This window comes from Hippocampus guttulatus, chromosome 20, assembly GCF_054856545.1.
Source record: "Hippocampus guttulatus isolate MCC_2025c chromosome 20, RoL_Hgut_1.0, whole genome shotgun sequence".
NCBI classification, from domain to species: Eukaryota; Metazoa; Chordata; class Actinopteri; order Syngnathiformes; family Syngnathidae; genus Hippocampus; species Hippocampus guttulatus.
The window spans coordinates 5,271,124-5,298,649 of record NC_141280.1 but is presented as its reverse complement, the minus strand read 5'-3'; the positions used below and the strand labels follow the sequence as shown (position 1 = coordinate 5,298,649).

The window sequence follows — 27,526 nt, the reverse complement described above, 5'->3', positions numbered from 1 at the left end:
CACTCCTCACAACCAACCAATAATGGGGTGCATGAAATTAACAATTATTCACTTTGCCAGTACACAGCAAATAATGAGAGGTATTGTGTTGAGGCACAGGAACTCTTTTATTTTGTTAAGTTGTGCCCGCTTAATAATAGAAATAGCCCTTTTAGGGAAATAAGACATTTTTACTTTAACTTTGTTAAACAGTAGTTGTCTTTTTTTCCCTTAATTTAACAAAAACAAAACAAAATACTCATTTTACCAAAATAAATACTAAACATGAAAACAAAAATATCGTTTTCATTTGTACAATTCCCCTTTTCACATCCCCTCTGAAATCACTTAAAAAATATATCAGAAGAGGAGTTAAGAACCATTTTAAATACTGACACAAGGGAGCACAGGAATGTGCAGTGCTGTTCTTCCACTATAGGTGAATGCAATGTCTGAGGCATGCAAATATTATTTGAGGACGCCATTGTGACGTTCATTTACCATGTTGCGGTGTTCTGCTGTTAAACAGCTGCAAAGATCCCCGGGTTGACGGGAGCAGAACTGCACACAATCGAAACCTCCCGCGATTCGTTTTTAGACAAAATGTCTGTGTGCGGCTCTCCTGGGCTGAAGCTGTGAGCGCACTGTGGCGTCGCGCATGCCTCTGTTTCCTGACAGAGTTTCTTCACACGTGGGCACTTATGTGACATTTCTTTCCCTTGATCGCTTGGTGAAACGCATGTATGCGCAAAACCGTCGCAAGAACATCGGTTACCATGGTAACTAGAATGTACCTATCTTGAAACGCAATTCTGCTCTGGGTTCCACTTATTCGTTCTCAATCTTATACTGTAGCCAAAATGAATGTAATATTGATGGAATCTTGCGTGCTTACGCCTTTCCCCCGTAACTCACATGTGGTAGGTCTTTCTGCAACGAGTGAACTCTGCGTTGTGGTCATCCGGCCTACAGGCGTCACTAGTGAGTACAAATCACTAGTGGGGTGTCGCCTTCTTCTAGGGAGGAGCGGCCAAAGAGTGTTCCGATATCACGTCACCCGGCGTGACCGACAGCGGCTACGCTTCTATGATCACTTAACTTTTCATCGGCCGCTAAAATCAAACCTGGAACAGTCGCCCGCAGTTTTATCGTCATCTGTTGTATTGCGTCGTGGCTACGGGTTGTTCCATTATGGCTTTTCTGTACGAGTACGTCACGCAGGAGCAACTCGCAGGCTTCGACAAGTACAAGGTAACACGCTAACCAGCTAGCCCCTCGATGTGTATGTACTGTATGTATATATGTATGTAAATGCAGGTCATAAACGTTTGTGCTTCTATTCCACAGCCTTTATGAATCAAGCCGCCTTGCCTTGCTTTATTAAAAATGGTATTTGCAAATACTAGATTACTGTCTGAGCTGCGAATACAAAAGTCAATTTAAATTTACCACTGTGTGCAAAATCAAAAACTGAATATCCTTTGTAACTCTTATGGCATAGCATTTGCGGATGGGGTTTGAAACTGTCTGGAGAACTATGTGTCTTCACCTTGTTGGCCGTGAAAGAGTTAACAGCGTAACGCTGCCCTCGAGCTGAGCTGCTATGTCAAAATTTGATACATTTCATAATTTTTCACAAATCTACAGAGCTGGTCAGTCCACATGCGTCAGGTTTACTTTTTTGCAAAACGTTGATCAGTGTGAAGTATTGAAAATGGCTTTCGCATTTTGATAACGCAATGTTAATGCTTGTACATGTGATGTGTTTGGGATCTTAAGTTTTTTGTTGTTGTTGTTTTTGGATGGGCTGAGGAGGAGATGGCAATAAGAATGATTATGCAGAGGTCAGAGGCTGGCTTGACGCCACCTCTGCTGCTCCTTTGGGAACAACACCAAAATTGTCATATGCACCCTTGCTTATAAGTCAACTGAAAGGGCATCATTGGACATCTTAATCCATAATTTAAGAGAATGGAAACAGTTTAGGATGTCCATTTTTTCCCCCCAAATACATTGCCAAGGTATCATGATCAGGACTTCCGAGTTGAAATTATTTTACCACCGTTACCCCCTTCCTCATGAGACACATTAAATATTTTCCCCCCTGGTGCTTTTTAACTGCCACCCTCTTGAGAGCATGGTGAATGCAAATGAATTGAGATATTAGGGGTGTTCACACGGCAAGATTTGGTCCGTTGCGACGCCGGGGCTGCCCCAGTAGAGCGTTCACACGTGCAAATTAGCTCCGGCGTAGCCCCGGAAAACAGCTTACACCGGACCAAATTTGATCCACCTCAGGGAGGTGGTTTAAAAATTAGCTCCAGAGCAAATGCTCGTTAGCGAAGCAGCACCGGTGTAAATTTGCACGTGTGAACGCAACCGGGTTAAATTTGCTCCAGAGCAATTGCTTGTGAAGAGTTTACGTACGGCGAGAATGCGTTGCTTTCGTGCTCTGTCGGACTTCCGTCATGTGTTTGTTTAATAACGACACAAGACTTGGCTGGTAACATCTTTCCTTTTGTAGAAGACTGGACTGTCTCGGAGTTGTTTGTGTAGTTTGTTCATTTGTTGTGTGTTCACAACCCCCCGCTCCCCATATAATTTATTTTGTGATTTCCTCTCTTGATTTTCTGTTTGGCGCATTACGTGTTTGCTTTTCTGAGTGTCATTGAAGTCATCGTTGATTTACGTTTTCGGGGGCGGTCACTCTCGAGCAGAAGGCACGGAGACCGAGAAGGAGAAGAACGTGCCTGTCCAGTAGTCGCTTGAGTTGTGTATACGCTTTAAAAAGAACCAACACGACAGCTCATTTGATTTCTGTCGTTTTGCCCCGCTGCAGAAACTGCCGTGGGAACGCAAGTGGGGCTGCACCGACGCTGTGCCGGTGCAGACACGCTCAGCGGCTTTGTACGTGTGAACGCTCCACACAATTTGCTGCGGTGCAAAATATATCGCACCAAAATACATCGGTGCAGCGCCGGAGCAAATGTGTGCCGTGTGAACACCCCTATTGTGAGTTAGTACAACAGTTACTAACTTGTACGTGTGATCACATGAAATGTGCGGTTTCCTCATACTTCCTGCTGCCTGCCCTCCGTAATTAGCGCAATGTCACCATGCTGAGCATCCTGAGGTTGTAATGTAGAAGTTGGCGATTGTACTTTATTAAAAACAAACAAACAAACAGGTTTTTGTTTGTTTTTGCGTGGCTGGCACTGATTAATAGTTTCAATGAGGGAAACTTAAAAGGCTGCAACTAAAATAAAGTCAAAATACTCTGAAGACACTTGTATAGTTGCAACATGGTTTTGCTTGGTAAAATTCATTTGTATAACTAACATTTGATTTACATTTTACTCAATTGCCAGGTCCGACTCATTTTCAAAACGCAAATGTGAACCTACTTTTTTAAATTGCTTAAGTATCACAAGATTTGTATGATTTCAAAAAACAAATGGTATTTATGCAGCGCGAGAATAAACCTGTCAAGACTGTTCATGAACCCATGTGGCGTGAGTTGAGTAACTTGAATTGTCAGTTGGGCCCTACCAGCATATTTTACAAATACAGTTAAAACGCGACCAACTGCTGACAGAACGCGATGAAACCAAGTCACGGGCAGTCGCGTTCACTTGCATGCGTCTCACGTGACAAATGACACTGATAGCGTCCTGTGTCGTGTGTCTGTTTGCAGTACAGCGCAGTGGACTCCAATCCTCTGTCCGTCTACGTCATGCACCCTTTCTGGAACGTTGTGGTGAAGGTGGGTGTGGGTTGATGTGCCTGTTTTGACAACGACTGACATTTGGGTGACACTCCTTGCAGTGTTGCATCATGTCCCATATTATTGCCCCACGGGGTAGTTGTAATGAACTTTCTCATGACATCTGATGCAATCAAGTGTGGCGTTTAGATGTCCCCTACGGTTCGCTTGACCTGTGTTGCCTGCAGAGTTGATGTGGTATTTGTAAAGCTTTAAAGGGCAAGAATCGAATCTGATCAAAAGTTACTGGGAAAAAAAAAATCAGACAGCCGCAATATTGTTGGTTTATTGTGGAGACCCACAAGGTAGTCATTCACCAGCGATCTATAACTTCATGTTTCTGTGTTCCAAGCAATGATATACATGAAAGGGTTGAAAGGGAGTAACTTGCCATTTGCGGTGTAAACAGTTTTACCGTAAGGAGGAGAGAGACATGACTTGCTTTTGTGTCCATTATTTTGATATGGTATTATGACAATGTTATTTATTTTTTTGGGGTTAGAAATAAAATTAGGATTCTAAAAGTGCATCTGTCCAAAAGGCCACCTTCCTTCTAAAATGCATTCACCGTCATAATTTCATGCCGCTTGATATCGTATTTTTACCACGTTACTACTATTGCTGAGTCACTTTGTTCTTTCTCATCATTTCCTATCCTCACGCCGAGGCATACGTTTCTTTGATTTTAGTTTTTACCAAAGTGGCTGGCTCCAAACCTCATCACGTTCACCGGCTTCATGTTCCTGGTGGTGAACTTCCTCATGTTGGCCTTCTACGACTATGACTTCAACGCCTCGGGTGTGTTCACACAAGTAACCCCGGTTTCACATTATCCCATAACAGACGCTTTCGTCACTAATTGAACCGCCAACGTTAGCTGACGGTAACTGATCACCAAACTAAATACAACCCCGGGGCAGGCATTTCAGGAACCTTGCAGCAAATTTGTCTTCCATGTGCTGTCGTCTCCTTTTTTTATTTTGCGTGCGTGCGTTTCAGCCGTCGGACATCAGCATGTGCCGAGCTGGGTGTGGGTGACGGCGGGGATCTTCAACTTCCTGGCCTACACGCTTGGTGAGCAACTGCGTTTACGTCTCCTCCTCCTCCCTCTTCCGTTTGTTTCCCGGCACACCGTGACGCCGCATCTGTGCAGACGGCGTGGATGGCAAGCAGGCGCGCCGCACCAACTCCTCCACGCCACTCGGGGAGCTGTTTGACCACGGACTGGACAGCTGGGCTTGCCTCTTCTTCGTGGCCACAGTCTATTCTATATTTGGGCGTGGTGCCAGCGGCGTGGGCGTGGCCACGCTTTACTACATCCTTTGGGTGGTGCTGTTCTCCTTCATCCTGTCGCATTGGGAAAAGTACAACACAGGTGTGCTTTTCCTGCCGTGGGGCTACGACATCAGTCAAGTGGTGAGGTTGAGAAAATTGCATCAACATGATCAGTTATTCACAATGTGGTTTAAGTCGCCCGGTGTACCCCCGGCTAACTCCTTTTTTTTTTCTCTTGCTTTCCAGACCATCTCCCTGGTCTACGTGGTGACAGCAGTGGTGGGCGTGGAGACCTGGTACCAGCCAGTCCTGTTCCACTTTCTCTACAGAGACCTTTTCACCTTCATGATAGTGGGTGAGATGCATAATATATAGCATAGCATCATCGTGCCAAGTTAAACGCTGTCCAATTGAACCGTTGAGGTAATTTACAAGCGCAAAAAAAAGTATTTGCACTCACCGCGCGCCTTACAATCCGGTGCGCCTTGTGTATCGTCATTACGGTAATACGTCGACCTCAAGATGGCTCCTTGCTGGAGGCATGCTTATAATGTTAGAACTTGCTGTTGGTTCAGTGGACTGTGTCGCTGCTTTATTAAATAAGTTTTTGTTGCAGCTCTGAAAAAAGGAGAGCTGTGGTGTTATTTTTTAAAAACGCACACTATATTAATGGTTTTTCAGTCTCAACAAATACAGGTACATCATTGTCCTTCTCCGTGCCTTCTCTTCTTCTGTTCGACTCGAGAGGCATTCATGACCGCCTCCGAAAAACTTAATTAACTATTCCTTCAATGAAATTACGAAAATTGAAAATAATGTTTGTGAATAAATAAACACTTCCGAGACAGTCCAGTCTACTACATTTTACTGACTTCTGATCATTCTGTTGGCATTTCCTTGAGCGTAGCTATTCCTTTGTTGTGTATTCACAAACAAGGAAATCAATAATTAAATTCTGTAGGGGGGCTACAGAATTTATGTAGCCCCCCTACAGAATTTATTTTGTGATTTCCTCGCTTGATTTCCTGTTTTGATGCATTATATTTAATTTTCATAGTTTCATTGAAGTAATCGTTGGTTTACTTTTTTCGAAGGTGGTCATGAACGGCTCCCGAGTCGAGCGGAAGGAGCGTAGCTCCATCTAACGGATGCATTGGTGATTGTGTTTTATAATCCAGTGTGTCCAATATATTAAAAAAAAGACAAAATAGGCCATTCATTGAAGGTGCGCCTCATAATCCAGTGCGCCTTTTAGTGCGGAAAATATGGTACATTCATTTTGTAAGAAACCAGTAACGCAACCAGATGGTTTTATTCCCTTTCCACAATCTCGTTCCTTCTGCACTCAAGTGTTGCACTTACTCAACCACATCTAACCTCGCCCTTTTCATTTATCGTCGAAAGAAACGTCCAGACTTTCCAACTGGAGGCGACTTACTGTTGCACTGCTTCTGCAGAGTACGAGAAGAGACAGTGTTTTGAACGCCTCAGACTGTTGAGCAGTCACCAGTCTGACGAGATTTTTCTCACTCTATCTTCAGCAATTGAAATCCTTTGAATGTGACAAAAATGAGGTCTTGTGAGGAGCGCATGGTGAGTGTTTGAACCATCTCGCACGTTCGCAATTTAATACCGTCTGATCATTTTCAGCCTGTTCCTTCTTGGTGACGTTGCCTATGAGCCTCTGCAACGTGTTCAGGTAGGATTTGTTGTTGTCGTCGTCACGAATTAGTATGTAGCTTTGGCATAAGGGGGACCTGGTTGTGTTTGTTCAGGGCGTACCGCAGCAACTCGTTGAAACACAGCAGTGTGTACGAGGCCTTCCTGCCCTTCCTGTCGCCCGTGCTGCTATTCGTCCTGTCCACCGTTTGGGTGCTCTTTTCTCCTTCCGCCATCCTGGAGCTGCAGCCCAGGCTCTACTACCTCATGGTGGGCACGGCCTTTGCCAACGTCACGGTGGGTGTTCTCCAGTCAACGCGTTTGACGCAGAATTCGCTAGTGCTTCTTGCGATCATTACACTTTTTATTCCTCTAATTGTTTGGTTTATATTGAGATGAAAGTCCTCCGGATTTTCCCGGAATTCTGGATTTTCAAATTTTCTTGACATTTCCTCCGGAAAATTTCACATATGTGTGTGTGTGTATATATATATATATATATATATATATGTGTGTGTGTATATATATATAATGTATATATGGATGTGTATGTATCTATGCATTTTTGTATTTTCAGGAAAGCCCACTTTCATCTCTGCTTATATGTAGGTTATTTTGTTTTTAAAACCAAGTACCTGTGCATTTCAAAAATAAAAGATGGCTCTTGAGCACTCAAGTTTGCTCACGTGATCATTTCCTTGACAGTGCCACTTTGCATTTAGAGCTGTGCTCGCGCGCGTATGTTTCAGTGCAAGCTGATCGTCTGTCAAATGAGCAACACGCGTTGCCAGCCGCTGAGCTGGTTGCTGCTACCGATGGCCGCCGTGGTGACGCTGGCCGTGTCGGGCCTGGTGGCCGATGAAATGCTGTTGCTGCACTTGTGGACGGCCGTCGTCGTGCTGGCGCACATACACTACGGCGTGTCGGTGGTGAGGACACGCGCTGTAGTGCTACTGTTCAGTTGTTGTGAGAGTCATTATTTGGCAAGTATCATGTCGTCAATGATTTACTTTCCTTGGGTGCAGGTCCAACAACTCAGCGGCCATTTTGGCATCCTGGCCTTCTCACTGAAGAAGCCCAGCAGTGACTGACACGAGGACGAACGAATCGGCTTGAAAGGAGCGGAGGTCTAGACACACCCCCGGTACACCTTTTCTCTCTGCTCAACGACATGTCACCGCGGCAACCGTATCCTCTCCGTTCAGCGAGGGATGCCCCAAAACGCACACACATGCAGACACATGCACAAATGGCCATCCAACTCAATTTCTTTGTTATTGGGGGAACGGGAGGGGGAGGTGGGGCTTCAGAGATGCTCCGACTTACCTCATTGGAGGATTGTTGCACTGTGTCGAGCCAATGAGGTGCGAGTGTTTCCTACGGAAATGTGTTCCATTTACGGGCTGGGGAGCCTAAACACGCACGCCCACAGACTCACACTGATCCACTGTCTGCTTTCAGGTAGACACACACTATTATAGTATTATGAATGTATCCTATTAATAAGCCTTGATGGGAACTCAGACTCAACTCGAAAGTCTTATTTCGCTCCTTAATTCATTGGAAGTAGACCCGACTAATGGATCATTTTTAATATGCTTCTCACTGGTGGCGATCGGATGCCGATGATGCAGGGAAGTGTCGCGTCTTTCACGCTGATTTGTTCTTTTCGGTGTCAGTGGGTTGTGTTGCCGTGGCGACTGCAGCCGCTTGAATGAAGAGTGTGTCCCAAAAACCGCATGACGGAAGGGATTTACTCTGAGGGGAAGGAGCGCATGCTGCCGGCCTTTTTTTTTTTTTTTTTTATTGTTGTTGTTGTTAGGAAACAAACTTTTTATAACAGTAATGATTGACAGCCTCGTTAGCAAGTGCCAGAGTCTGCAACTTGGCTCGGAATGCCTGGCCAATGGGACATGAGTGTTGAGGGAAAGCCTGCATGTGTTTCAAGCACAGTCAAGTAAACTCAAGTGTGTGTGTGTGTGTGTCTTTGGATTTCATACATTGATTAACATGTAATAATGTGCATTGTTGATCTTTAATATTTAATAGTCTGTCTGTGTGTGTGTGTTGGGAATCTGGAAAAGGAACGACTGACAGAATATAGAAGATGAACGCAAACAATTGATGGATCTATAATAGTAAATTTATGAGCCACTGTGATCAATGGCTGATTTGTGTGGTGCTATTTACACTCTGTGTTATTAAAAATGTCCAGCAAGTGACCCCCCCACCCCACATTAACCAATGTGTTGCGCGCACCACTATTTGTTTTTGTTTCTATTTTTTTATGAAAAAATGGGGAGGAGAATGCCTGCAGTGATTTATACTCCTGATAAGTTCCTGAAAATATCTGAATAAATGCTACACAAACTGGAAGTGGTGGACGTATAATTTCAGAAACGAGCAAGAGAAGTTGCATTCATCCATATTCAACACCGCTTATCCTAAAGAGGATGCGGGGTGCGGGGGGCTGACAGCTAACCACAGGCAGAAGAGAGACTACACTTGTCACTGAGTGGGAACCGATCCCACGTTGGATTGGCGGAAGTGACGTCAGGCCTGGGAGGGATTTGAAGACAGGTGTGCACAAGGAGATTCATCAAGTGCGGTGCAGTGATGCAGCAAGGTAGCGTCCGCGCATGTGGCCTTTTTTCAGCTGAGTGAGCAACTCGTTGGACCAGGAGAGATCCACCCCCCAGGCCACTCCCTCCAATCAAAAAGATGAGACACCCAACATGATAGCGTCTCAGTAAGGTTGGTAGCTTTCGGTAAGGTTGCCAGTCTCAGCAAAGGATCTTGAAACATTTTGACTGTTTGGAGGGGTTTTTTTTCTGACTAAAGCAGAGAAGACACTTAAGACAAAAACGCCTTACGATAATGGTAGTTTTTTTCGGCCAAAAACGCCTGACTATACATGGTCGTTTTTTTCGGCTAAAAACGCCTTGCTATATACATGGTCGTTTTTTTGGGGCTAAAAACGGCTTACGATATCTGGTCTATTTTTTTCGTCGTTTGATTCGGCCCAAAAAAAAAGACCATGTATAGTCAGGCGTTTTTAGCCCAAAAAAAACGACCATGTATAGTAAGGCATTTTTAGCCGAAAAAAAACAACCATGTATCGTAAGGCGTTTTTAACCGAAAAAAAGGCCAAAAAAAACAACCATGTATAGTTAGGCGTTTTTAGCCCAAAAAAAGATCATGTATAGGAAGGCGTTTTTAGCCCAAAAAATGACCATGTATAGTAAGGCGTTTTTAGGCGTCAAAAACGACCGGGAAAAACGACCATGTATAGTCAGGTGTTTTTAGCCGAAAAAAACGACTATGTATAGTAAGGCGTTTTTAGCCCCCAAAAAAACGACCATGTATAGTAAGGCGTTTTTAGCCGAAAACCCCCCCACCATGTATCGTAAGGCGTTTTTAACAAAAAAAAAGGCCGAAAAAAACAACCATGTATAGGAAGGCGTTTTTAGCCCCAAAAAAAGACCATGTATAGGAAGGCGTTTTTAGCCCCAAAAAACGACCATGTATAGGAAGGCGTTTTTAGCCTAAAAAAAAACGACCATGTATAGGAAGGCGTTTTTAGCCCCCCCAAAAAATGACCATGTATAGTAAGGCCTTTTTAGCCCAAAAAAAACGACCATGTATAGCAAGGCGTTTTTACCCGAAAAAAAACTACCATGTATATGGTAAGGCGTTTTCAGCCCAATAAAACGACCATGTATAGTAAGGCGTTTTTAGCCGAAAAAAACGACCATGTATAGTCAGGCATTTTTAGCCCCCAAAAAATGACCATGTATAATAAGGCGTTTTTAGCCCAAAAAAACGATCATGTATAGTAAGACGTTTTTAGCCCCAAAAAAACGACCATGTATAGGAAGCCGTTTTTAGCCCCCAAAAAACAACCATTTATAGTAAGGTGTTTTTAGCCCAAAAAAACGACCATGTATCATAAGGCGTTTTTAACCGAAAAAAACGACCATGTATAGTACGGCGTTTGTTAGCCGAAAAAAACAACCATGTATTATAGTAAGGTGTTTTTCGCCCAAAAAATGACCATGTATAGGAAGGCGTTTTTAGCTTAAAAAAAACGACCATGTATAGTAAGGCGTTTTTAGGTGGAAAAAACGACCATGTATAGTAAAGTATTATTAGCCCCAAAAAAAATGACCATGTATAGTCAGGCGTTTTAGCCGAAAAAAAACCGACCATGTATAGTAAGGCATTTTTAGCCCCCCAAAAAAAAGACCATGTAGAGTAAGGCGTTTTTAGCCGGAAAAAACGACCATGTATAGTAAGGCGTTTTTAGCCGGAAAAAATGACCATGTGTAGTAAGGCGTTTTTAGCCCCCAAAAAACGACCACGTATATGGTAAGGCGTTTTTAGCCCAAAAAAAACGACCATGTATATAGTAAGGTGTTTTTAGCCCCAAAAAAAACGACCATGGATAGGAAGGCGTTTTACGATACATGGTCGTTTTTTTCGAACAAAAATGCCTTATTATACATGGTAGTATTTTTAGCTAAAAACGCCTTACTATAAATGGTCTTTTTTCAGCAAAAAAAAAAAAAACGCCTTACTGTACATGTCAAATATGCCAAGAGTGCAGGTCAGGTCACAGTCACTGGTGGTGTAGAGGTGTACACGCTGGCGTTCGGTCCAGGCAAATCCGGTTCAAACCCAGCTCAGTCATGTGTGAAAATGCAACACTTACTTTTTCTTAGAAACCCTTGAAAGTGCATGTCAAATACACCTACAGTGCAGGACAAGTCACAGTCACTGGTAGTGTAGGGGTTTACATGCTGGCGTTCAGTCCAGGCAACCCTGGTTCAAACCTCGCTTAGTTATTTGTGAAAATGCAACAGTTACTTTTTCCTGGAAACCCTCGAAAGTGCATGTCAAATACGCCTATAGTCAAAGACAAGTCTGAATCACTGGTGGTGTAGAGGTATACATGCTGGCGTTCGGCCCATGCAACCCCGGTTCCAACCCAGCTCAGTAATGTGTGAAAATGCAACACTTAGTTACTTTTTCCTCAAAACCCTTGAAAGTGAATGTCAAATACGCCTATAGTGCACGACAAGTCACCGTCACTGTAGTGTAGGGGTTTCCATGCTGGCGTTTGTTTCAAACCTCGCTTAGTTAGGTGTGAAAATGCAACACTCTAAAAAAAAAAAAAAGACCATGTATTTTAAGGCATTTTTGGCCCGAAAAAAACGACATAGTATAGTAAAGCGTTTTTAGCCCGAAAAAACGACATAGTATAGTAAGGCGTTTTTAGCCCGAAAAAAACGACATAGTATAGTAAGGCGTTTTTAGCCCGCAAAAAACGACATACTATAGTAAGGCGTTTTTAGGCGGAAAAAACGACATAGTATAGTAAGGCGTTCTTAGCCCGAAAAAAACGACATAGTATAGTAAGGCATTTTTTGCCCGAAAAAAAACGACATAGTATAGTAAGGCGTTTTTAGCCCGAAAAAAAAAAAAACGACATAGTATAGTAAGGCGTTTTTAGCCCGTAAAAAACGACATAGTATAGTAAGGCGTTTTTGGCCCGAAAAAAACGACATAGTATAGTAAGGCGTTTTTAGCCCGAAAAAAACCAGAGTATAGTAAAGCGTTTTTAGCCCGAAAAAACGACATAGTATAGTAAGGCGTTTTTAGCCCGAAAAAAACGACATAGTATAGTAAGGCATTTTTAGCCCGCAAAAAACGACATAGTATAGTCAGGCGTTTTTGGCCCGAAAAAAAACGACATAGTATAGTAAGGCGTTTTTAGCCCGAAAAAAACGACATAGTATAGTAAGGCATTTTTAGCCCGAAAAAAACGACATAGTATAGTAAGGTGTTTTTGGCCCGAAAAAAACGACATAGTATAGTAAGGCGTTTTTGGCCCGAAAAAAACGACATAGTATAGTAAGGCGTTTTTAGCCCGAAAAAAACGACAGCATAGTAAGGCGTTTTTAGCCCGAAATAAATGACATAGTATAGTCAGGCGTTTTTGGCCCGAAAAAAAACGACATAGTATAGTAAGGCGTTTTTGGCCCGAAAAAACCCCACATAGTATAGTAAGGCATTTTTAGCCCGAAAAAAACGACAGAGTATAGTAAGGCGTTTTTAGCCCGAAAAAAATGACATAGTATAGTAAGGCGTTTTTGGCCCGAAAAAAACGACATAGTATAGTAAGGCGTTTTTAGCCTGAAAAAAACGACATAGTATAGTAAGGCGTTTTTGGCCCAAAAAAAACGACATAGTATAGTAAGGCGTTTTTGGCCCGAAAAAAACGACATAGTATATATAGTAAGGCGTTTTTGGTCCGGCCCGAAAAAAACGACATAGTATAGTAAGGCGTTTTTAGCCCGAAAAAAACGACATAGTATAGTTAGGCATTTTTAGCCCGAAAAAAAACGACATAGTATAGTAAGGCGTTTTTAGCCCGAAAAAAACCGACAGAATAGTAAGGCGTTTTTGGCCCGAAAAAAACGACATAGTATAGTAAGGCATTTTTAGCCCGAAAAAAACGACATAGTATAGTAAGGCGTTTTTAGCCCGAAAAAAACGACATTGTATAGTAAGGCATTTTTAGCCCGAAAAAACCCCACATAGTATATATAGTAAGGCGTTTTTAGCCCGAAAAAAAAACGACATAGTATAGTAAGGCGTTTTTGGCCCGAAAAAAACGACATAGTATATATATCGGGCCAAAACGCCTTACTATACTCTGTGGTTTTTTTTGGGCCAAAAACGCCTTACTATACTATGTCATTTTTTTCGGGCTAAAAACGCCTTACTATACTATGCCGTTTTTTTCGGGCTAAAAACGCCTTACTATACTCTTGTCGGTTTTTTTGGGCTAAAAATGCCTTACTATACTATTTCGTTTTTTTCGGGCTATAAACGCCTTACTATACTATGTTGTTTTTTTCGGGTAAAAACACCGTACTATACATGGTCGTTTTTTTTTTTTTTTTTTTAGTAAAAACATCTTACTATACATGGTCGTTTTTTGGGGGCTAAAAACACCTTACTATACATGGTCGTTTTTTTCGGCAAAAAGCTTCTTACTATACAGTACATGGTCGTTTTTTTCGGCTAAAAACGCCTTACTATACATGGTCGTTTTTTTTCGAGAGACGTCGTGGCTTCCCGCCCTTTGGCCCCCTTGAACTCCACCAGTTGAGGAAAGCGCACACAGAGGAGGAGAACCGTACTTACCGTGGACACACAAATCAACACACCCCTGTTCAAAAAGCAGGTTTTGGAAAAAATTGGACCAGGTTTTTCAACTGACTATTTTATGGATGGGAGGTCAGTTTTTTAAAATTATTTATTTTTAAAAGATGGAACATTTTGAATGAAGACAAAAAAATGTTCAAGAGCTTTGTCAAACAAGCTGAATTTATTTGTTGAGTCCAGGGCAAAAAGACAGGTCCACATGACTGCATCGCAATGTGGAGCTGAACGAAACAGTCATATTTTCATGACAAACATACAGCGGCATTCCTCGTGAAAGCGAGCTGAGGGCGTGCATATCGGACCTTCTCTCCAGTGGCAATGTGCAGGCCCACCATCACCTTGGCAAAGGAGCCCTTGTTGATCATCTAATGTCTTGATATTTTAGATTCTGTTCATGCAGTTTTTCATTCTCTTTATGGCTCTGCGGGCCACTTCTTTTTAATGTGTCAGCAGTCCATGTTGCGCAGCTTCCTGTCCGTCTTGCGTTGCAGCGCGGCGGGGAGCAGCGGGAGATTGAGTTCGGTCATCCGTCGCTGCGGAGTCGAGTGGAACTTTGCTACGGAGTTCCTATTGGTTCCCGTCGCCTTCCCACCCTTCGGAGCCAAAGTGTTTTTTTGCAAGGGGCAAGTCAGAGTTTTGGACCCACTCAATTGCAGTCCAGCGGGCTCAAGCAGGCTTGGTGGGACCCACAAAACCTTCCCACCTCGTCTGTCTTTCAACCTCGGGTTGGGTAAGCGCGGCAGTGTTTTGGGCGCAGCTCTCTGCGTGGTTTCCAGCTGCATTCTGGGAGAAGCGACGCTCTTCTGTGGTGTGTCAAACATCAGGACGGCCTCCATGGGACTCCCGCCGCCGTCCGACTGCGCGGTCCCGACGTGCTGCCGCACCAGTTGGACAGGCACCGAGGCGCCGTAGTCTTCAATTGGTTCAGCGGGCGAGGCGGCATGGCAAGGGGCGGAGTCACACAGGTGCGCTACTGCGGTTTTGGGAGGAGGAAGATATACCACTTGGTGTTTTGATCCCAACACTATAAGATTCATAGAAATCATCATCAGCAGTTGTAAAAGTTGTCATAAAAAATAAACTTCGTCATTTGGACGGCTGATGTACCGTCGGGAAGAAGCAGAGTGTCCCTGTTATTCAAGATGGCGGCGGCGGCGTCCTCAGTGGCCTGTGGTGACGGTGAGGGTTTGAAAATGGGGCGGGAGGAAGACACCCCTCCCTTGTCCCCCTCCTCCTCCTCCTCCTCCTCATCATGACACCGTTCTTGTGGTCGTGGTGGATGCTGGGGTCTGGTCCTGCCGCACCGCTGCTCTGCCACTTGTTTGCTTTCCTTGAGATGTCTGCTCGCCGTCTTTTTCTCCTTGACGGTGTCACTCTGACACGAGGCGGTGCGGCGGCGTTACAAATTTAAGGGCTAACCAACTGACAATTTACCGTATTTTCCGCACTAAAAGGCATTCTCGATTATGAGGCGCACCTTCAATGAATGGCCTATTTTTTGTAATTGTTTTTTCATTGTATTGTATTGTATTGTATATTGGACGCACTAGATTATAAAACGCAATCTACAATGTATCCACTAGATGAAGCTATGCTCCTTCCGTTCGACTCGAGAGACGTTCATGACCTCCTCCCAAAAAAAAAAAAAAAAAGAGTAAATTAACGATTACTTCAATGAAATACAAAAATTTAAAATAATGCATCAAAACAGAAAATCAAGCGAGGAAATCACAAAATAAATTCTGTAGCCCCCCCAACAGAATTTATTTTGGCATTTCCTTGAGCATAGCTCCAACGGAATGATCCGGTGTCAGTAAAATGTAGGAGACTGGAATGTCTCAGAAGTGTTATATATTCCTTTGTTGTGTATTCACAAATGAGGAAATCACAAAATAAATTCTGTAGGGGGGCTATAGAATTTATTTTGTGATTTCCTGGCTTGATTTTCTGTTTTGATGCATTATTTTCAATTTTCATAGTTTCATTGAAGGAATCGTGAATTTACGTTTTTCGGAGGCGGTCATATAAACGCCTCTCGAGTCGAACGAAAGAAGAGGAGGCACGGAGGCGGACAAAGACGTACCTGTATTTGTTGAGAGTGTGAAAACCATTCATAAAGTGTGTGTTTTAAAAAACAACACCACAGCTCTCCTTTTTTGGCGCTGCAACAAAAAAAATTTAATAAAGCAGCAACACATTTCACTGAACCAACTATAAGTTATAACATTGTAAGCATGGCTCCAGCAAGGAGCCATCTTGGGGTCGACATATTACCATAATGACCATACACAGGGCTCGGCGGATTTTAAGGTGCGCTGTGAGCTTTTAAGAAAATGGAAGACTTTTCGGTGCGCTTTATAGTGCAGAAAATACGGTAACTCTGATCAACTAACGAACCAACTCAAACTAACTAATGTAATGATTGATTCAACGACTGACCAATTGTTGCCAACTAACCAACCCGACAGCGATGATCTAACCATGACACATCGGCGGCTCCTTTTGATTTTGGCGAGCAGCAAGTGGTAGGCTGCCATGATGGCAGAGGGCCGGTTGTCGACGAGCGCGCGCGTGACCTCCGAGGTCAAGTAGCCCAGTGTGTCAGTCATGTACACCAGCACTGACGGGTCCAGGTCCTCAACGCGCAGCCTGTGGGCCGAGGAAAGACAGACAAGTGACTGCGTGCTACTTTAGCGAGGCGGCTTGTGCATTTGCCAGCTGCGCCTTCAGTCACAATTATAGAAACCAGCAAAACTGTGCAAAAATGCAAAATAAGAACATGAGACTGGGCTAGTTGGAGTTCACATTGGACAGTTCATTGGAAACTGCGGCAGAATATCCAAGTTATGATGTCACGTACCAAAAGAGCCCATGGCTCCTCACAGCCACTAGGGGGCGTGTTCGAATCATGGCTCGGCTAGGCGTGATGACATTTCCACAGCGCTCCATAAAAGCCTTCAAGCTGACGACCACAACAATTTTCATTTGCCTTCATTCCCTCCTGCTCAATGCTCTCGGATTACAAACCTCAACAATGTTTTCAACGGGGGAATTTTCTCCAAGGAAAACAAAAGGAAAAATATCGACGTTGGCATGAGGATGTGTTTGTGCGTTTATGTGTTCTTGTTTGTGTCGGTGTGAGATTAAAATTTGGTACTTGGGCTTTAAGTGAGGGCTGGAATTTAACCTCACCCCAATATGACGATGATGTCGCGGTTACAGAAACCAGAAAGACTAAACATGAACCAATCAGATCTCAGTGCTCTGGCCTGATCCTGAAGGCGCTGGACAGGTTCGGTCGATTGTCTAACACAAAAGCTGAAATCTTATTGGACCAACCCCCCCCCCCCCCCCCACACAAAACAAAATCTCCTACTACGACTACTGGAAGCCATGCAGCCTCGAGAGACACAACCAAATGAAGACACTGGGCTGTTAGCTGTCCCTGACTACTCGCCACGGCATAGCGCACAGACCTGTTGTTGGGCGACAGTGTGTGGAGCGGCCTCTTGGCATAGCCTTTGTTGATCCAGCTCCCCTCCATGGCGGCTCGGATGCTGGGTCTTTTGTCAGGGTCGGGTTCCAGCAGAGACAGCACGAAGGTCACCGCACCTTTCAGGCACATAACTCAAATGTCACTTGGTAGAGAGCAGCCCCGCCACCCAAAAAAATTGTGTCCGACGCACTTGCGTGGTAAAATAGAAAAGTTACGTCAAGGTGTCCTGTCACTGAATTCTATTACTAACTACAAAGCTCATTTTTATTTATTTTTTTTCAATGACAACAGCCCAAATTCTTGACTCTTTTGTGAGTAGCGTCGAGGATGTTGCTGTTGCAGACCTTTGCTGATGTCACCGGGCATGTGTGCGATGTCGCCGGCCACCATTTTGTGGTGCAGATTTTGGAGGTCGAAGGGCTCCACGGTGAAGGGCAGTGTGCCGGTCAGCATGGCGAACACGCTCACACCTCTAACGTACAAGGACACGAGTCACACACTACTGGCCAATTCCCCTTGAAGGCACGCAACCCATACACAGATACAACAGTGTGTACAATAAATAAACTTGTTACATTTTCTGTTAAATATTTTCAGATGGTACATTAGAACACGGTACTTTTTTTTTATAATAATGCGATAACGGCGTGACTCACACAGACCACGCGTCCACTTTGGGTCCGTACTTCCTGTGGGCGAGGAGCTCGGGGGCGGCGTAGGCGGGGCTTCCGCACTGGGTGCTGAGCAGTTCCGCAGGCAACGACCCCGACCTCAGCAGCGTGTTGCTCAGGCCGAAATCTGCAAAGCGGAAACCAAAACAAGTGACATGCCATGTGTTCCGTTCCGACACTTTCACGTTCGGCGTTTCCGGGACGTACCAACGATCTTGATGTTGTTGTGCTCATCCAGGAGGAAGTTCTCAATTTTCAAATCTCTGGCACAGAAGACAGCACAAGGATCACAGTCATCATCAGGTTTTGATGATATTCGCCTGGTCAATGAAAAAATTTTGATTTCATTTCATGAATCGAAATGCCAATTATCTATTGAAGCTGATGTGTACAAAGGGACTCGCGTGTTTCTATAGCGGGGGGAAGAATTTGTGCGTTTTTAGCAATTCCCCTTAAACATATATACAGATATGATATGTTGACTAACAAACCTCTGAATTAATCTTAGAAAATTCTTTAAGGGCCCAAACTTGGATGTTGACGTCCCGAGACGCACCCAAAGAGGCTCTTGGAAGCACGCAGGCATAATGAACATCTGCGCTCGACATCCGCCCTGGGAATCATGCATGCTCCTTTCAAGTTTATTCATCTCAAGAGCAGATGCCGAGAAACCAGACAAAATCAGACAAAAAGGAGGAAAGAGCCGCCGTGAAGGGGGACAAAAAAAAAAGCGGTAAAATTCCTGAACGTGGGGGAGCAGGAAGTGGGTTGCAGTGCAAATTTTCCCTTTATTTCTATTTTAATCGTGTGTGTGTGTGTGTCTGACCGTCGTTGAGGGACTTCATTAGAGAGGAAGTCAGTGATGTCGTGATGATGTGTGAATCATGGCGCCGGCGCAGCGTGATGAGGTCATTGCCTGGTAATCACATTCCCACCTTGGAGGAGCCAAACCTCGTAAAAAACGGGCACTGCTGCACTTAGTGCGTGTGTGTGTGTGTGTGCGTGCACGCAAAAGTCACACCTAGTCGCACACCGCAGCCACACTTTTCTGCATTCGAATTCTTCTGCATGTGTGCATGCGCGCTCATCAATGGCAGGAAGTAATGGCGAGCGCATAAATACGTTGTTACAGTTCTTCGCTATTTCTTTTTCCTGATGACTTTTACACACTACATTTGAAAACTTTTTTTTTTTTTTTTTTTGTCAAAATGAACTTTTTTCAACCCCAATGACATCTCGCAGGGGTAGACTGTCAATTTGAGTTTTGGACTTGGTTTGGTTTGTTTATTGAACGTAAAACATATACAGTAATCATTTGACAGAAAATAAAGTAAATAAAATAGTAAAAGGAAAGAGAAATCAGTCATCATTCAACACAGTTATGTTTAAGGGAGTAGGAAGAAGTAAAAAACGTATCTAGTCCTACCCCGTGTTATGCGTTTATATCGAATAAATCATTTTTATATCAATCAATCAGAAAAGAAAGAAAGTAAGAAGAAAGAATTAAGGCTCATACTTTACCCTTAACCGTGATATTTTTACAACTTTTGGTTTGTATCGGGATTTTATACATACACACCCCGGCACTCTTGTGTCAATTTTCTCTTGTATTCATAAAATACGGTTTATAATTTTAACTGACTTAGCAGGTTTTTTGACCTTTCTAGTGTACTTTGACCTTTCCTTAAGTACATGAAGGGAGTTGAATCAGTACTTTAACTTTCACCTGTGCACAACGCCATGCTGGTGGAGGTGCGCCACCGCCGACAGGATCTGTCGGGCGTATCGTCGCACCTCCTTCTCCGGTAGACGCTTTCTGTCGCAGATCCGCTCCATCAGGTCGCCGCCGGCACACAACTCCAGCACCATGTAGAAACTGTTCTCCGTCTCCAGGGTCTACGCGCGCGCACGCATGCATGCGCATGTCGTAAGGATTACGGTTAAAATACTGCACATCATTGGGTTACCTCCAGCAGGAGGACGACATTTGGGTGTCGTATCATCTGGTGGATGCGAGGCTCTCTCTTCATGTTCTTTTGAACGTAAGGGTCCTGGCGCGCGCGCTTCTTGTTAATCACCTTAATGGCCACCTTCACATACAAATATGATATCGCTGTAAGTCAGTCAGTCGGTAGTTAGCAGAGTGCGTGCATATCGGACCTTCTCTCCAGTGGCGATGTGCAGGCCCACCATCACCTTGGCAAAGGAGCCCTTGTTGATCATCTTGCCCACCAGGTAAGAGCCAACCCGCTTGGTGTGGGGGAAGCTCCTCAAAAGGTCCTGGCAGGGGGCCGCCAACAAGGCCGGGCCTGCGCCCACCTTCCCCTTCACTGCGGCGCCCGGCATCGGGAAGCGTACCGCATGGTGCGGCACCCCTGGTTCGTCGCTGAGGAGAGACGCGAGAAAGCGTCGGAGCTGCTTCCTGCTGAGCCGCTGGTGTATCATTAACTCTTCTTTTCTGCTGGTGACATATGACACCCTAATTATGCCCCCCCCCCCACAAACACACACACACCCTTGTGAACCGCTTCCCAAGAGTTACACAATAACCACTCAGACGCTCTTACTTCCACCTGCTCTTACCTGCGGTGAGCTGCCAGGGTCACTCACAGAACCCCTGATCTGTATTTACGATTTTAAAGTGAATTCAGATCTGTGTTTTGATTTTTTTTTTCTTGGGAGGCTGGGTGGGGCTAAAACGGTGCAGTATGACCAATTAATTATTGAGTCCCACCAAATATGGCCCAAATATACAAATATCGCTTTGGATGGTCTGTTTGTGTGGCCGCCCTCGAGCGCCTCATTGTCAACCACGAGTGCGTGCACGTCACTCACGGTAAGAAAGGTGGAAGTGCAAGGAGGGGGAATTTTTGTTCAAACTTTTTTTTTTTTGAAGTCCAACTTGATGGCGGTGTGTGGACAGAGGCACACCAAGGTGTCATGGCTGCTTTAGAGTGCCTCGTTGCTGTGAGAACAGGGTGTATTCTAGTATATATTATTTAGTATAGAACGTGTAAGTTCAATGTCAATGTTGTATGTCAAGCAACCGTTTGAAAGGCTAGAGGGTGCAATCGTGATCAGTGGAAAACAGAGGTGAGGTTTCACGCTTTGAACTCCATCAGCGTGTGTGTGTGTGTGTGTGTGTGGCTCAGATTGCAGCGTTTCGTAATCACTCACTAGATGCTCCAATATGCATTGTAACATGATACACACACAGTGACAGGGACACACACACACACTCTTGAGACCTTGAAAGCACATTGAAACTACAAATACAACTACTATTATTAGTGCTGCTGGATAGCTAGAATAATATTTATCAAGTTTTATGAATGATTTTTTTTTTGGTGTGGTTTGTTTTGTGTGTGCACATTATAGTGTTATGGTTTCGCATAATAAAGTAGCCTTGTGCAGGAGATAAAATATAGATAAAATTTTAATTTCATGATGCTTGAGTCAAGCAGTTATTTTTATTATCATAATATTGTCATCATTGCTGCATTCATTGTTAGCTGTCGAGTCGAATCAGATGCGCTGTCACTGCCGCCCTCTAGCGGCCACAGTGCAACTCACAAGCCATTTGCTTTACCTGTTATGAACTAAACTTAAAAAGTGATGATAAAAATCAATGTACCGGTACATGAACATTGTCATCTTTTTGTTTTTTTACTGACCTGGCAGCCGGTCAATTTGTGTATGCATTCGATTTTAATAGCAGATTCGTGTGTGCGCATGTGCAGTGTGGGTTTGTGCGAGTATTCTGGATGCTTGAACGCGTGTATGTTTGTGTGCATCCGCGCATGGGCGTGTGTGACGAGTGGTGACGGGAGGCTTGGCCCACTGTGCTTTCTTCAACCTTCAGCAGGGTTTCCCTACTAAAAAGCCCAATCACAGTTCAACACACACACACACGCACACACACACACACGCTTATTAAAGCAGAATGTGGTGCGCAATTGTGTGTGTGTGTGTGTGAGCGTGCATGCGCAAAACACATGTGGGTCGAGCAGCCAGGAAATGACTGGTTCGCTTTACTCTTGTCATCACCTTCCAACACGTTTCTTTCACATTTCAATTCGGGGAGCGGAGCAGCGCACATACACACAAACACACACACACACACACGAGGTCCACATTAGCAACGATGCTGGTTTTTCCTTCACAAACTTGCAGTGTGTTGACACCAGAAAACATTGACGGCACATTTTCATTAGAATGTGCAGACAGGTGTACCTAATCAAGTGTCCGGTTTAGGAAAGTTGTTCAGTGTGGATATTTAAATATATAATGAGTCTTTTTTTTTTTCAATTGAGAACAAACCGGTAAAAAAAAAGTTCAGTTTAAAATATATATACTGTATATATACAGTATATACCTGTGTATATATTTTTGATATCACTATTGGGTTCTTGCAAGAATGTAACAAGCAACACAAAGAGGCTGAAATCTGATTGGACGAAATGTTTTAACATCCAAATACACATGCTGTGAAGCCATGAAAAACAACAACAAAAAAGTTTTGGAATTCGGATCATAAGCAGAGCTCAGTGCTTCTGATAACGTGTCGGCCAACATTGTTAAAAACCGTACCCTAAATATTGCCACCTGAGGGGGTGTGCTTCTGCTGCATCACGTTGTCACAAAAGCTCAATGCCAATGAAGTGCTAAGTGTTGCTTTTTATGGGGAGGAAACATACTGGAACAGTGTGTGTGTGTGTCTCTCTCTCACACGCACACTCAAACACACACACGCACACAAACACACAGAAACAGAGGCAGAACATGTTCTGAGTTACAACCTGTTCACTGATGAGACGGCCCCTTAAGCTTTTTCCTCACTCGCTCATTAGCCCCCATGTGTGTGTGTATGTGAGTGTGTTAATACGTGTGCGTGTGCCAGAATCTGTTCCCAATTGGTAACTTTTAATTAGCCCCCCGAAAGCAAGCCCCAGTTCACCATAAAAGCCACTCTGAGCGACTCCCACGGAGGCCCGGCATCAACCGACACAAACACTTCATGCGGTGAAGTTGCTGTGAGAAGGCGATTCGTTTTAAAAGACATTTCATGCAAAATACACGTGCCGCCATTTTCATCGCCATGTTGCTCAATAATTCTGCACATTTTGACAAGATCAATAATGGCCGTGTCAACATGTCCAACAAGCGGTTAGATGTGACTTACGGGTCACTATCCTCATAGTTGTTGAATATCATTAAGGGGTGGGGGGGGGGGTTAATTTTGAATGCGGTACCTGCTAACGAAGGGCCTGGATGCACCGTCATGGAGTCTCTCTTGGGTCATCAGCACTGTTGGAACACCTCGAGGGGGGGAAGAAGAGAAAAAAAGTCACTTTACAAGGGTTGTGTACACATACATGTATACATGCTCTCTCTCACACACACACACGTACACACACACACACAAACGGAATTTGAGGGGATTATTGACAGAAGCTCCCGGCACACCTCTACCCCCCGCAACAGCTTTGTTGTGAATTGTGTATTAAAAACGTGTTTCTGTGTGAATGGCACGCTGTCAAGTGTACCCTCCCTTGTTAGTGCGGAATCAAGAGAGCGTGTGTATGTGTGCGTGTGCGTGTGTGCTCATTAAGCACGTGTTATGTTGTTAATAGCACACCTAGTTGGCTGGCAAAAATCTGGCCGTTAAAATGGCGCACAACTGTGCTTACTTGTGTGCTTCACAAAGACCGGCTTGTGTGTGTGTCTCTCTCTAAGCACAACACAAGCCATGCCTACGGTAGTTGTACACAGCTAATTAAAAAAAAAAATAAAGGCATTTGAAGGCTGCCGCCAACATGTCACTGCAATGGGTGCCGCCATCAAGCCCAAAGGCCGTTTTTAGCCAATAGGAAGCCAGAAGAAAGCCATTTCCGGGAAAAGGCAAATGTCTTCCAAAACTCCAAACTACCATTTGATGCTTCTCAGAGCGACACGTCACTCCACTCTCACAGCTCACCAAGGCTAACCGCATCTCGGTGCTCAGCCCAAGTCATCCGCCTATTTTGCGAAAACAACCGGTGCTAAATGAGTGAACAACCCATCCCGGATTTCAAGGCAACATTTAACGCGGGCGAGCAACGAGTGGTCCGGCGTGTCGCGTTCAAACTTCGGGCCTTTCTCCTCATGCCAGCTGGCTGTGCTAATGTGCTAATCTGCTGTTTAGTTCAACCAGATGGAGGAAGGAGGAGGTGGGGGGGGGGGGGGCGAAGAGGAAGTTACCTGCAGAGATCTCCTCTCATTAAAGCACAACATGGATGGGGGGGGGGGGGTGCTCCAAAAGTTGGAAATAACCCATTTGAAGATTCCCGAGCAACAGGCAGCTGCCACATGACTCGCAAAAGGCAATCAGAAGTCAAGTCAGTTCGGGAAAAGGCAAAATACCAACAATGGTAAAGTAATACATTGGTAAAATAATGAATACTGTCCAATGTTTTTTTTTTTTTTTAATCATCCCACAAAGGTTACATAAAACTAGTAAACCTACAAGGTTATTAGCTTGGTCACGGACCAAATTCAACTTGAAGTTGTGGTACCACACGACGACGGGCTGGAATTAGCATGTGGAGCCAGCCTCGTCCTCTGTTCGACTTTCATGTGCAAGCTCGGATGATTTTATTTATTTTTTATTGTTGCATGTGCAACGTTTATGGGAAGTCAAGAAAAAAAAAACCGGCGTGTGATGTCCACGCCAACTTGCGAACGTCACGATCGCAGGAAGCTTGAGCGCTGTTCAGCCAGATCTTCAAAAGGCTTCTTGGGTTTAAAAAAAAAAAGAAGCATCGGGACGCCCCCCCCCCCCCCCCCAGGGAGTGAAAAGTCAAGTTAGACGAGGTGCCTGCCTTGATGTGTTTTTCAAGGTATTTCACGGACTTCTTCTGCCACACCATACAGATCTGAGCGCACTTAGATGAGCCCGCGGATTGCTTGCTTCGTGAAAAAAGGGTGTCCCAATACTTTTGTCTACAAGACTAACAAGTTACAGATTTTCGAAGAGCCATACAAGAGACGAATGAAATCAGGGCGTGTAGAAAAAGTTGCGCTCATAAGCGCACCCCTTGTAAATTCCACATCTTTGATAGCATTTACAAGAGAGGTTTGCACGGCCGTCTTGTGCGAGAACCGCTCGGCATCGTCGAAAGTTTATTTCAAGATGAAATAGTCGAGGATGGATGAATGCGCAGGCTGTAAAAACATTACAAGGCATCTGGACGAGGGGCAGGCTGCCAGGTAGCCCGCGGCCCGCTGCTGCGGTGCCGTTTGGCTTAGCATTATGGTTAAAAAGAGAATACAAAAAAAAAAAAAAATCAAGAAAGAAGGAAATTGAGAAGGAAAAAGTCGCCATTTTAAAAGAGAATTTTCCAAAATGGCAAGGCGTGAGAAAGAATAGCTTCACCCCCAAAAGTCTTGTGAGAGTTGTGGCGAGACAAAAGTCTTGTCATTTTATGACAAAAATATTTTGGGGGATAAAAAATGAAGAAAATCTGACGAAAAAGTTGCAATTTACTGAGAAAAAAAGTCTAATTTCAAACAACAAAAAAAAAAACACACCAAGCAAGGCAACAGAACAAAAATGGTGCATCAATTATTATTTTTTTACAGTTAGCAATCTTTGCTCCACACAGCGCAAATCTACTGACATGCCGAGGTGGAAAAACCGAAACTCCGTATCGGGTTTCGAGGCTCCACATAAAATATGTTGGTCCGCATGCTTTTCGACTGAACCGCAAAAACATGGTGTGATTGTCAAAGGAGAAGCAGATTGTCATGAAACCAGCGGTCATCTCGTGGAAATGATGTTGCTCGGAAGGGGGCGGGGGGGGGGGGGCTGCACCTCCAGATGAAATGAAAAATCTGAAACGATCATGAAGCAGATCCCTCTGCAAGTCAGCATCTTTTCGAGTTCATTCTTAAGCGCTGCTTTTCGGGAAGATGGGGCACGCCGCAGGCATCAAAAGATGGCGGATGGGAATATTTTCCATTGTCATCACTTGTTGCACTCATACCCCCGAAGGCCCGTTCACAGTGTGGTCCCGTCCTGACCCCCCACTCCCCACTCGCCCCCCCTTAGACGTCTTTCATCTCGTAAAGATTGAATCCAAACACTCCGACTTCCCGTGCACTCATCTTTTATTAATCACATCTCAGCGCCGCGTCGCCTGCTCTCACACACACACACACACACACACACACACACATGCTAAAAAATGCCTCAAGTGTTTCATACCCGTTGCACCCCTGGGCTCGTTTAAGGCCTGAAGAGGTGTTGAAGAAGGATTAGTGCGCACACATGCACGCACACACGCTAAACACGTGCAAGCCGAGCGGATATTCCGGGCGTTGTTGTTCCAGGTGTGGAGTCATCGGGGGTCTCCATGCTGTGACCCCCGTTATCCCGGGAAGAGGGAGGAAGAGACGTTGGATGAAAAACACATTTCTCGCCCGAGGCCGTATCAGTGAGGACAAAACCACTAGGGGAAAAAAAATCGTTTGGGGGGGGGGCTTCGAGCGAAAGCAGAGCAGGCACAGAAAATGGCTATTTGCTTGTCTTTGTTCACTTCCACCTCAAATTTAGGCTTTTTTTTCGATATTCAACCATTCACACAATTATAGAACCACACTTACACTCACTTTCAGTCAACTGTTAGGAGAAAAAAAACCTGAATGTATGAAAATGTATGGCAATTTTTGACAAAAAAAAATAATTCTAATTTATTCAGAGAAAAAGTTTTTTCCTAAAGGAAAAGTGTTATATTTTGAGATTTTTTGGGGGGGAGGCTGCGGGGGAAAAATGTTTTAATTTTTCCGAAGGAAATGTATTTTTCGACGAAAATAATTTTTTGGTAAACTTAATATGACAAGAAATTTGAGGAAAAAAAAAGTCTGAATAACAAAACTCGATTATGGCCAGTAAATGCAAAAATGTGAGAACCTCAAAATTCAGGGTGCAATGACAACCAATGGGAATAAGCCATTACTAAGAAAAAAAAAAGTTGAGAAAAGGAGCAATAAAGTTTGAAAAAAAAAAGTCTGACTAGACAGCCAACAGGTGAACAGGGGTAGGAGCGGGCGTGGCTGTTTTAGAGTGCCTCATTGTGGCGGTTGACTTTTGGCAGGAAATATGGAAAATACAGTATGTTTGACCAAATAACGCAAAATATCACCAAAGTACATGACGAATGTGAGTTGGAGTGAATTTTATTCCGAAAATGATGTCAAAACATATTGTGTTCACATCATATTGTCATATAATATAAAAGTACAGTCAAAGGTAGACGGGCTTGTCAAGGGAACACGCGTAACCTGCCCACACGAGCTTTTCATGTTGCTGTTTGGCGTTTAAATGGAGTCATTACCACCAATTAGAGAAAGGTAAAAATAGGGAAACACTGGAACACTTTCTTTCCTCTTTTTGCAAAGCGGTTATAAAAA

General features: G+C 44.1%; 2 protein-coding genes across 6 annotated transcripts; one reads left to right on the top strand and one right to left on the bottom strand.

The window, feature by feature from the left end:
* Nucleotides 1-1,015: 1,015 nt before the first annotated feature.
* LOC147187685 (ethanolaminephosphotransferase 1-like) lies at nucleotides 1,016-9,052 on the top strand. The gene is made up of 10 exons (XM_086100922.1): nucleotides 1,016-1,230; nucleotides 3,674-3,742; nucleotides 4,432-4,540; nucleotides 4,742-4,816; nucleotides 4,896-5,158; nucleotides 5,264-5,372; nucleotides 6,668-6,716; nucleotides 6,793-6,973; nucleotides 7,426-7,605; nucleotides 7,702-9,052. Exons 1-10 carry the CDS (start codon nucleotides 1,171-1,173, stop codon nucleotides 7,807-7,809), a joined length of 1,203 nt encoding a protein of 400 aa, XP_085957048.1. The 5' UTR covers nucleotides 1,016-1,170; the 3' UTR covers nucleotides 7,810-9,052.
* A 5,001-nt stretch (nucleotides 9,053-14,053) lies between these two features.
* On the bottom strand, nucleotides 14,054-23,390 carry LOC147187684 (hormonally up-regulated neu tumor-associated kinase-like). 5 transcript variants are annotated; one of them, XM_086101160.1, is made up of 12 exons: nucleotides 23,329-23,390; nucleotides 20,237-20,462; nucleotides 20,044-20,166; nucleotides 19,803-19,972; nucleotides 18,284-18,339; nucleotides 18,062-18,203; nucleotides 17,750-17,877; nucleotides 17,386-17,521; nucleotides 16,770-16,871; nucleotides 16,390-16,558; nucleotides 15,017-15,284; nucleotides 14,054-14,933 (listed from the first exon to the last, which is right to left on the bottom strand). In XM_086101160.1, the coding sequence occupies exons 1-12, from the start codon at nucleotides 23,376-23,378 to the stop codon at nucleotides 14,356-14,358; spliced, it is 2,148 nt and encodes a 715-aa protein (XP_085957286.1). In that variant the 5' UTR covers nucleotides 23,379-23,390; the 3' UTR covers nucleotides 14,054-14,355. The 5 variants fall into 5 exon arrangements, with proteins under 5 accessions (XP_085957286.1, XP_085957284.1, XP_085957285.1 ...); XM_086101158.1 differs by having other exon boundaries at nucleotides 20,237-20,537; nucleotides 23,329-23,381; XM_086101159.1 differs by having other exon boundaries at nucleotides 14,054-14,882; nucleotides 20,237-20,537; nucleotides 23,329-23,381.
* Between the last annotated feature and the right edge of the window lie 4,136 nt (nucleotides 23,391-27,526).

Bases quoted from the DNA above. Each gene is read 5' to 3' on its own strand.
- LOC147187684 (XM_086101158.1), bottom strand. From the start codon at position 23,378: ATGACCCAAGAGAGACTCCATGACGGTGCATCCAGGCCCTTCGTTAGC. The intron at 20,538-23,328 runs GTACCGCATTCA...ATATGTCACCAG, and splicing joins TCCAGGCCCTTCGTTAGCAG to CAGAAAAGAAGAGTTAATGA. The intron at 18,204-18,283 runs GTACGTCCCGGA...TCCGCTTTGCAG, and splicing joins CAACAACATCAAGATCGTTG to ATTTCGGCCTGAGCAACACG.